Consider the following 11,056-nt stretch of genomic DNA (forward strand, 5'->3'; position numbering starts at 1 on the left):
CTCCTTGGGTTTCCAAGGCAGTATCACTACGGAAGTAGATTGCCCCATCTTCCTTCAGAGGAGTGGCTGGTGGGTTTGAACCGCCAGCCTTCTGGTTAGCAGTCAAGTGCCTTAGGCACTATGCTACCAGAGCTCCTGTACAAGCATATGCATAGATTTTTCTGTTTTAATTTGAACAAAGATGGCTCATATTATATTGTGTTCTGCACCTTACTTTGTTCCTTAACAATATATCATGGGTAGCTTTCTCTGCCAGGATACCTCCTAGATCTGCCTCATTTTAGCGATTCTTTGTCCTTCTACCTGTATGGTTCTTCTTTTGAGCATCAGCTTTCCGCCTTTTCCCTCTTCTGTGTCTGGGAGATCACCTACTCTCCACGAGTGCCTAGCAGAGGTGGGCGGAGTCTGTGAACCGCTCGGGTATGCAGATGAGGTGGGCAGAACCCCACATATACCGGCGGCTAGCGGCAGGCGGGCGCGCCCAGCCTCTGCCGACTCAGTCCGAGGTAGCCAGAGGAACCAGCTCCCCCAGCACAGCCTAGCCTGGTCCCGGGCTGGCCCCTCTGCTGCCTCCTGAGCGGGCCATGCCCCCGCGGGATCTGAGCGAAGAGCCACCGCCCCTCCGGGCTCCAACCCCTCCCCCGCGGCGGAGCAGCGCGCCCCCGGAGCTGGGCATCAAGTGCGTGCTGGTGGGCGACGGCGCAGTGGGCAAAAGCAGCCTCATTGTCAGCTACACCTGCAATGGGTACCCAGCGCGCTACCGGCCCACGGCGCTGGACACCTTCTCTGGTACGTTCCACCGCTCGGCGGCAGAGTGGCTGGAGGTGGGAGTGTGCACCCGGGAGTTGCGGCTGGGCTGGAGGCGCGGCGGAAGGGCACGAATCCTCCGGAGAGGCCGGCTAGCAGACAGGCAGGCAGGCAGGCAGCAGGCCTCGAGGTGGCGCTGGTGGGTATGGTGGGCCTGGTGGGGCCAAAGGACGCTCTTCCTAACTCAGGCTTTCCTCTGCCCCTTCAGTGCAAGTTCTGGTGGATGGAGCCCCCGTGCGCATTGAGCTCTGGGACACAGCGGGACAGGTGAGAAGATAGGAGCAGTCTCTACTGGTTGGGGCAAAGTGGGCTGGAGGAGGAGGACCCCAGATCGAGCTGCAAAGGGGAAGGCCTTGAGCTCTTGGTTACAAGCCTCAGGGTTTCCATCTCCAGGTGAGGAGCTAGTTTTCCTGTATCATATGGCAGGGAATAATCCCATTAACTACCTGACATTCCTACCCTAGGATGACTTTGACCGGCTTCGCTCCCTCTGCTACCCGGATACGGATGTCTTCCTGGCTTGCTTCAGCGTGGTGCAGCCCAGTTCCTTCCAAAACATCACAGAGAAATGGTTACCAGAGATCCGCACTCACAACCCCCAGGCGCCTGTGCTGCTAGTGGGCACCCAGGCTGACCTGAGGGACGATGTCAATGTACTGATTCAGCTGGACCAGGGGGGCCGGGAGGGCCCAGTGCCCCAACCCCAGGCCCAGGGTCTGGCGGAAAAGATCCGGGCCTGCTGCTACCTCGAGTGTTCCGCCTTGACACAGAAGAACTTGAAGGAGGTGTTTGACTCCGCCATTCTCAGTGCCATTGAGCACAAGGCCCGGCTGGAAAAGAAGCTGAATGCTAAGGGTGTTCGCACCCTCTCCCGCTGCCGCTGGAAGAAGTTCTTCTGCTTTGTTTGAGCAACCACGGCAGGGTAGCGAGCAGTGGATGGGTGGCCAGAGACTTCTGGAACCTGTGGCACGGGGCCTTGGAGGAGGGCTACTGACAGGGCCAGGCCACCTAATGGGACTCAGTTCCCTTCTGAACGCTGTGGGGATGTGGGGCATCTCATTGTCCACTCTGATATGACAGGATGAGCCTGGAAGGAAGGCTCTGACCCAGATTTCTGGCATCAAAGTTCACACAGAAAACCCAGCACTTTTCATGGGATGATCCCAATAGTGTCAGCTGCCTCTGAGCAGTTTGGGATCTAATTCTGGGTTTCTTATCATGGGCCAGCAGTGCTAAATTAAGACTCCTTGTAGTGATCCCCAATTCCTCCTTGGCACAGGAGTGAGGAAGAGCTTGGGCATCTTGGAGGGCTGGAAGGTGTCTAGCCAGATTTGGAAAGATGTTTGGGCTGGACTGTGTAAGAGGTCTGAGAAACTGAAGGGAGTAGAAACAAGGCCTTGGAGCTTGAGAGTGGAGACTGACTGGAGGTATGAGGCAGACCAGAGGGCGTGGCCTGGAAAGAGGAAGAGTGAGGAGGAGGAGAGCAGGGAAGTGGGGCTGATGAGAGCAAGGCTGACACCTGGGCTGCCCTCAAGCCAAGGAGGGCAGGGCAGCTGGTCCCTGGGAAGAGCTGGGTCTCAGAGTGCCCTAGGCACTGCCCAAACTGGCTGGCCCAGAAGTGGGGCAGGAAGTGAGAGGCAAGGCCCAGCAGGGGGCAGGGGGAAGTTGCTGCAAATTAGAGTCAGGAAGGGGTTGTACAATCACCCCTCTCCCCAGGGTCGCAGCCTTGGAGGTAGGGCAATGCAGAGCATGCAAATAAAGCCTTAAGTTTCTGAAGCTGCTGTCTCTGTGTCACTTCCTGGAATGGTCAGCAAACCACACTGCCTGTTGCTTGAATAGCTCCTTTTAAGACCCACCAGCCACTCCTCGGAAGGAAGGTTGGGCAATCTACTTCCGTAGTGATACCACCTCAGGAACCCAAGGAGAGGTCGCTATGACTCGGGTCCAACTCCACGGCACATAACAACAACAACAAAGTCCCAACAGCTGCATAGAGACAGGTTGGGCACCAAAGGACTGTTTAAGGGCTGAGGCTGAGGCTGGACTGGAGGGTGGGGGTTGGCCAAGGTGGCTGATGGGACAGTGTGATGGGAACTGGAGTAGGGGGGCAGGCCTGGGGCTCCCTGCTTGGGGCTTAGCTGGTTCCCAGGAGAGCTAGCGTGGGAAGCAGCCTGGAAACGGGTTTCCCCAGGTGTCAGCGCCAGACCTGCTTTCCCATGACCTCACCTGGCGGGTGGGGCCCCTCCCCTCTCCCCCTTCTTTCTAGAGGGCTGTGCTCAGTGCTGCAGCTCTGGGGCAATCTTGAGTCTTCTAACTTTCCTGCTCTGATCTGGCTGAGGCCTGCTCCTTCAGACAATCCATAGGGTCTTAAACTAGGAAGCCTTAGATTCAGTGCTTGAGCAGGGAGGGAACTCTCTTACCACTTACACTTCAGCCTCTGGACTTAGATTTCCCACTGGCCAAACTTCTTGGACTTGTGTTGGTTGGACCCAATCTTCAGCCGTGGTCCTCAAGTCCACTTCAAGAACCTAGTAATGACCAGATGCCAGTTGTGAATTTAAATAGAGTAAGTTTGGTCCTAGGATTCCTGTGGGAATAAGGGTTCATTGGGAGAAGCCCTGGAGAGAAATAAAGATCCAGAGAACATTCTCTGGAACTGAAGGTGGAAGGAACTTTAAACAAAGGCCACCTTGGAAAAACAAACCTTTTTTCTCTACAGACCCAGAGAGAAAAAGCTATTATGTCAACAAGAGATAAGGTTCCTATAAGAGCACTTTGTACAATGACATGAGACAAAGTATATGTGAACTGCTGTATGAAAAGTGAATTTACTCTGTAAATCTTCACCCAAATCCTAATAATAATAAAAAAAAAAGAGCACTTTGTAAACTCTGGGTTTAGTTACCTGGTGAGGGTTAGTCTTGTGAAGAGGTTTTTTAAAGGCAAAGTGGTGCTGCCTCTGGCATGACCTGGTACACCTGCTGAGCAGCTGCCATAGGAGCATTCACCTGTCCCAGCTCATCTCTGGACCAGCTCCCTCTGCAGGAAGCTACAACTGTGGGCGTGTGAAAAAGAGCATGGCTGAGAGAAATCCTAGCCAAGGGAAACCTCAGATAATCCCCTAGTTCAGTTTTAGCCAAGACTGTCCATCTCCTAGGAGCTCTGGTAGCATAGTGCCTAAGGCACTTGACTGCTAACCAGAAGTCTAGCAGTTCAAACCCACTAGCCACTCCTCGGAAGGAAGGTTGGGCAATCTACTTCCCTAGTGACAGCGCCACGGAACCCCAAGGAGGGGTCGCTATGAGTCGGGGCCGACTCCACAGCAAACAACAAGAAGTCCATCTCCTGTCCCACCAGGGCCTACCTTCTAGAGCTCCAGCCCTTTGTCCCCTTGCCCTCTCAGGAGGACATGTTGAGTTGCATGCCTCATAACCACCAGGTCCTGAGGTGCCCTATCCCCAGGATCTGTGGTTACCTCAACCAAGCCTAACACTCAGCTCCACAGCAGAGATCTGAGTTCAAGTTCAGTCCCTGACATCAACCAGCTCCATGACTTTAGATGAATCTTTTTCTTTCCCTGTGCCTCAGTTTTCTCCTTTGTAAAATGAAAGATTCAGAGCTCTGATTGGATTAGAGGTTTTCCGCCTGCTCCAAAGGGCCTTAGAGGTGCCATGGGGTTGGGAAGGAAGCCTAGGCTGGTGATCTCTGGGCCCTTCACCTCCAACTTCTTCCCTATTTCTCTGATGGTACCAACACATCCATATCACCCAAAGGTTGTCACCATGCCTCCTCCCCCACCCAGTCACCAAGCCTGGTCAGCAGCTCCTCCATCAGCCTTACCCCCATATCCCTGCCACTGCTGCTTCCCACTCTAATCCATTCACTGTCACTGCCTTCCCCTGGACACCTAACAACTCAAGACTAGAACTGGCTCTCACTGTCTGCTGAACTCTCAACTTCTCATTTCAGTGTTTAAGGCCTTCTTGAATCCAGCATCAAGCTGGACCAGGCCAGCGTGTCCCAGTGATCCCCAATTTCTGATCTCCAATTGTCTCTTGAATCCTCTGACTCTAAGCCTTTGGTTTTGCCAAATCACCTAGTTCAGAAAGTGCCCTTACCCACCTTCAAGATGTTGTGTTCATATACAGTTTGTTTAATGACATTGACTGCAATTCCCCACAATGTAACAGTTCTCTTCTCACTTCCTCCTGGTAGGTACCTCTTCCCTGTGTCCTTTCATCCTATGCCCTTCCCATCCCCCAGCTGTCTCCCTGTGCAAACACCGCCCTGCTGTTCTCCCATGACTGATCTCTCCAAGGAGTGTATCTAAGCTGATGTAAATGTTCACCCCATATGCCTGTCTATTGTTTGGCTGGAAGCCACAGGAGCAAGTTCAGTTCCAGACCTGAAGGGTAATTAGGGACCATAGTCTCAGGGGTCTCACCAGGCTCTACCAGACCAGTAAACCTGGTCTTTTTTATGATTTTGAGTTTTGTTCCACAGTGTTTTCCCACTCTATACAGGATCTCCAGCACTGGTCCCTTTCTGAGTGGTTGACAATGATAGCTGGGCACCATCTAATTCTGGTCTCATAGTCTTCTGATCCTCATGGCTGAAGATCGCATGGTCTACCAGCCCCTTGGACTAATTGTTTCCATATATCTTTGGTTTTCTTCATTCTTCTTTGCACTGGATGAGGAGAGACCCATCGTTACATCTAGATGGCTGCTTGCAAGCTTTTAAGATCCCCGTTGCTACTCACCAAAGTAGGATGTGGAACAACATTTTTGTGCAGTATGTTATGCCAATAGAGCTTGATGTCCCCTATGATGATGGTCCCGAGCCCACAGGTCCATCTAATTGCTCCTCTGGGTAACTGGCTGTGGCCAAGAAGCTACCACAGCTTTGCCCTTTGTCAGCTCTACTATACACCCAGTTATTCTTTTTTTTTTTTTTTTTTTAATTTTTATTGTGATTTGGGTGAAAGTTTACAGAGCAAATTCATTTTTCACACAGCAGTTCACACACACTTTGTCTCATGACATTGACTGCAATTTGCTGCAATGCAACAGCTCTCTTCTCACTCCTTTCCCTTAGTTACCCCTTGCCTGTATCCTTCCCTCCCATGCACTATGGTCTCCTGAGCTGTCCCCTGTGCGTACACAGCCCTTCTATTTTCACATGATTGATCTCTCCAAGTAGTGTATCTTCTTAATGTAAATATTCAGCTCACATGTCTGACTTTTGTTTGGCTGGAAGCCACAGGAGTGGGTTCAATTCCAGACCTGAAGGGCAACTAGGGGCCATAGTCTCAGGGGTTCCACAAGGCTCTGTCAGAGCAGCAAACCTGGTCCCTTTTTGTGTGTGTGTGTGTGTGTGTGTGTGATTTTGAGTTTTGTTTCACACTGTTCTCCCACTCTATCCAGGATCTCCTACATAAATCCCCCTCCAAGTGGTTGACAGTGGTAGCTGGGTACCATCCAGTTCTTCTGGTCTCATAGTCATATAGGCTGAGGATTGCATGGTGCCCCAATCCCTTGGACTAATTGTTTCCATGTGTCTTTGGTTTTCTTCATTCTTCTTTGCTCTGGACGAGGAGAGACCTGTCGTATCTAGAGGGCTGCTTGCAAGCTTTTAAGATCCCAATCACTATTCACCAAAGTAGGATGTAAAACAATGTTTTTGTGTAGTATGTTTTGCCAATTGAGCTTGATGTCCCTGCAACTATGGTCCTGAATTCACAGGTCCAACTACTCTCTCCCTCTACCTGGACATTCTTACAGCATATACAAATAGGCATGTAGAAATATCGTATGTCAACCCTATACATGGTCATAGGCACACTACTCCTTGCCTAGACATACCTGATCATTCGTCCTGTCCACCCGTCTATCCACCGGTAGATCAATGCTAATGATGGCAACTAGTTTTATACTCCTAATGCCTCTGCAGGAGTGCTGGTAGCGTAGTGGTTAAGGCACTTGATTGCTAACCAGAAGGCTAGTGGTTCAAACCCACCAGCCACTCCTCAGAACGAAGTTCGGGCAATCTGCTTCTGTAGTGATACTGCCTCGGAAACCCAAGGAGGAGTTGCTATGAGTCGGGTCCGACTTGACGGCACATAACAACAACAACAACAACAACAACAACAATGTCTCTGCAGGGTCTTAGGTTCCTAATGCCCCGCTGGCTCTAAATGCTTAGGAGAAGATGCAACATGACCTGGAGACTGAGACTAGAAGAAATGGCTTGCTGAAAAGATCCTCTGAAGCCCAGCCCCCAAGGCAGTGCAGGACAGGAGGGATTTACTCCACTCGCTCTTTCAAGTTCTGTTTCTCTCCATAAAATATGGTGTGACTCTTCACTTTCCTGGTACAGCTTCTCTGTTTTGATCTCTTTCTCTGTCTCTCCTTCCTTTGCCTCTTTTCCCTGCCTTCTCCCCACTCTTGAATCTAACTTTAATGGAATATTTATGATTATATTGTTGTTGTTGTTGTTGTTATGTGCCGTCGAGTCGGACCCAACTCATGGCGACCCCTCCTTGGGTTTCCGAGGAGGTATCACTGAGGAAGTAGATTGCCCAACCTTCCTTCCAAGGAGTGGCTGGTGGGTTTGAACCGCCAGCCTTCTGGTTAGCAGTGAAATGCCTTAGGCACTACGCTACCAGAGCTGGATAAAATTGTATGTTTCTTACTCTTAAACATTTAAATCAAGGGATTGAAATCTTCCTATGTTCGTATCTAGGCAAATTGTTTTTAATGTCTGTGTAATCCTTGACTAATTTCTAAAAAATGACATCTTGGTTTTTCCATAATAGATGCTCATAGCAAAACTGGAAAATCCAAAGAACCAACCCATTGCCAACCAGTCGATTCTGACGCATAGCAACCAGCAGGATGGAGTAGAACTGCCCCATAGGGTTTCTAAGGCTATAAATCTTTATGGAAGCAGACTGCCTCATCTTTCTCCCATGAGCAGCTGGTGAGTTCAAACCACCGACCTTTTAGTTAGCACCCGAGTGCCTTAACCACACTCCATCAGAACTCCTTCTTAAGAATCAGGAGATCAAAAAATCACACATAGTCTTAACTGCCCAAAACAATCAATAATAACATTTTGGTGTTCTTCTTTCCAGTCTTTTCTACTATGCACATTTTTAAAAACATTTTTGTGCTCATGCTATATATACAATTTTTTTTCCCTATTTAAAATTATAAGCGTCACTTTTGGTGGCTGCAAATTCCAGGGAATCCTGGCCAGATTGCAATCATCAGACATCATTGTCCCCACGTCTTCAGATCCCCTCCTCAGAAACTCCTCAATAAAATGGTTTGACCTCAAAAAAATAAAATAAAGTTATAATGTCTTTTCATATTGTAAACTCTGACCAGGAGGCTGTAGCTGTATGTATATGTTGCATGAACTCCTATATTTCAAAGACTGCTAACCAGAAGCCTGGCAGTTCAAACCCACCAGCCACTCCTTGGAAGGAAGTTTGGGAGATCTGCTTCCCTAGATATATCGCCTCAAAAACCCAAGGAGGGGTCGCTATGAGTTGGGTCTGATTTGATGACACATAACAACAACATAATTTCTTTAACTACATCCCCATTTGGGGGCAATTAGGTTTTTTTTTTTGAACTATTTTTGCCTGTTGTAAATGACACTACACTGACAATTGATTTCTTTTTCCATCCATAGGTCGGTGACCTTTTACAGAAAAAAAAGTTCTTCATCTCTGACTTACAGGCTGGGTTGCAATATAATCCTAAGAGGTTCTTGAAAGGGAGCTTGGGTTTCTGTGTGTGTGACTGGGGCTGGGAGGGGTCTTTTTCTGCTGGAGCATGACTAGCAGATTGTGGGTGACACAAATGATGACAAAATGTGTATACATTTGTATTCATGTCCATTTCTCTGGGTCCCTGTTTTTGTTCTTATATATTTAAAGTAGGTGTTGTCTTTGTGCAAAACTGAGTAACTCCACAGATGTGCATATCTATGTATCTGTGTCTATAAACGCAGATGTCTATCTTCATGCCAGATGTCCTTAGCTCTGCATGTAGATGTGTCTGTGTATCCTGAGGAGTGTGTATTACAGACAACCGTATATGTGTATCTGGGTGTGTATGTGGTCTCTGTGCTTGTATGTGCACATCTAGGTTGGGTCTGGTTTCTTTGAGCTCTGTGTGCATCTATGCTCAATTTTTATGCATCTGTGTGGTGGTCTCTCTCCTTGCACCTTTGTCTGTGCTAGGTGCATGCTGGGCTTGGCCTGGATTGAGTGTGGGTGCATCTGAAGGAGCTGTGTCCTTGCTTTCTCCCTGGGAGTATAGGTGACGCACCCTCCCTGAGCTCTGCATTCTCCTGGGAACCAGCTCGTGAGAGTGAGTGAGACTGAGAGCAGACTGCGTCAGGAGCACCAGCCCCTTTTGCAACCAGCCCAGGCCGCAGGCAGTAACCACGGCTCTCACAGGTCAGACCTGCCCACTGTGCCTCCGCTGCCAGGAAACCCGGCTCCCAGGCAGGGCTGTGCTGTCAGCGGCCTCTTTGGACCTGGGCCAGATCCCCCGCTGAGCAGAACCTAGTTGAGGGGCCATATGAGTCACCCTGTCACAATATAGGAAGTGAGTTCCTGGGGCTGAGTAGTGCTGGCTGTCCTAAGGAAGAAAGATTTTCTGCCCCTGGGTGCAGCCATGTGTAAGCCACACTATCTCCTCCATTACTGCTTTCGATCCTTACAATTGACCTTCAAGATATACCAGAGATGACTTTTATATTTATTAGCTCCAATTTATAGATGAGGAGATCGAAGCACAGAGCCACATGACTGACGGTAAGGCAGAGCTGGGCCTCTTCCCAGTGTCCTAGGGAGCAGTGGGCTCTATTTCCTAGAAATCATTTTCTTAGAGGGCAGGGCAGGGAGGCAGGGTTCAGGGGCAGGCTAGGTTGTCCTAAGCTAGGGAATGAGGCAGAGGGAGCTAGGTCTAAAGGTGAGAGGTTTAGACTCCCAGGACAGACTCAGTACTGTACAAGGCCTGCTTTCCTAGGGAAATGCTCTCAAGGCTTTCTCCACTGAACAGAGGCTAGAGGATTTGCTATAATTGGGATAACCATTTATGATAACTCATTGTCAAATTCAGGACAGTTTTTAAGAATGAATGGGACCTCTATTAATAATTATAGGGGATAGGCATCTAAGATGCAAATATTGGTCTCTCCTCATCCAGAGCAAAGAAGAATGAAGCAAGTCAGAGACTCAAGAAAAGAATTAGTACAAGGGACTAATGGATCATGTGAACCACAGCCTCCATAACCTTGAGATCAGAACTAGATGGAGCCCTGCTACTGCTATTGACTGCTCTGATCAGGATTATAATAGAAGGTCCTGGACAGAGTGGAAGAAAAAAAAATGTAGAACCAAATTCAGAATTATAAAAAAGACCAGACAAACTGGTCTGATAAAGACTGATGGAACCTTGAGACTATGGCCCTTAGACACCCTTCAAACCTGAACTGATCAACTTTTAGCCAAACAATAGACAGGCCTCTAAAGTGAATAAAAACACCAAGAGGTAATGCACTCCTCAGTACAGTCAACCACAAGACCAAAGGGCAGCATTTATCCAAAAACAAAGCTCAGAAGGCAGGAAAGAAGAACTAACAGAAATGGGAAATTCAAGGAAGAATTGGGAAGAATGGTGGTGTTACACTGTGGGGATAGAAAGCAATATCACAAGACAAAATGTGTGTAAATTTTTGAATGGGAAACTAATTTGCTCTGTAAACCTTCATCCAAACCACAATAAAAAGGGTTTTCTTTTTTTTAAATACTTACATATAACAAAGGAAAAGAACCACATGATCATATAAATTGATGCAGAAAAGGCGTTTGATAAAATCCAACATTCATTCCTGATAAAAACTTCCAAAAAAATAGGAATAGAAGGGACATTCCTCAACATAATAAAGGACATCTATGCAAAACCAACAGCCAACATTATTCTCAATGGAGACAGACTGAAAACATTCCCCTTGCAAACAGGAACCAAACAAAGATGCCTTCTATCACTACTTCTGGGAGCTCTGGTAGCATAGTGGCTAAGGCACTTGACTGCTAACCAGAAGGCTGGCGGTTCAAACTCACCAGCCACTCCCCGGAAGGAAGGTTGGGCAATCCTACTTCCGTAGTGATACTGCCTCGGAAACCCAAGGAGGGGTCGCTATGAGTCAAGGCTGACTTGATGGCACA

At 48.7% G+C, this 11,056-nt stretch overlaps 1 protein-coding gene across 1 annotated transcript; it reads left to right on the forward strand.

The window, feature by feature from the left end:
* The first annotated feature begins 557 nt into the window (after positions 1-557).
* Positions 558-1,715, forward strand: RHOV (ras homolog family member V). Its single transcript, XM_007940434.2, has 3 exons — positions 558-789; positions 1,016-1,074; positions 1,272-1,715. Exons 1-3 carry the CDS (start codon positions 585-587, stop codon positions 1,713-1,715), a joined length of 708 nt encoding a protein of 235 aa, XP_007938625.1. The 5' UTR covers positions 558-584.
* The last annotated feature ends 9,341 nt before the right edge of the window (positions 1,716-11,056 follow it).

This window comes from Orycteropus afer, unplaced genomic scaffold, assembly GCF_000298275.1.
Source record: "Orycteropus afer afer isolate SDZICR_OR568_19922 unplaced genomic scaffold, OryAfe1.0 scaffold00068, whole genome shotgun sequence".
Classification (NCBI taxonomy): domain Eukaryota; kingdom Metazoa; phylum Chordata; class Mammalia; order Tubulidentata; family Orycteropodidae; genus Orycteropus; species Orycteropus afer.

Excerpts from the sequence above, each read along its gene's own strand:
- RHOV (XM_007940434.2), top strand. The coding sequence starts at position 585 with ATGCCCCCGCGGGATCTGAGCGAAGAGCCACCGCCCCTCCGGGCTCCA. Across the intron at positions 790-1,015 it reads GGCGCTGGACACCTTCTCTG|TGCAAGTTCTGGTGGATGGA; the intron begins GTACGTTCCACC and ends CTGCCCCTTCAG. Across the intron at positions 1,075-1,271 it reads TCTGGGACACAGCGGGACAG|GATGACTTTGACCGGCTTCG; the intron begins GTGAGAAGATAG and ends TTCCTACCCTAG.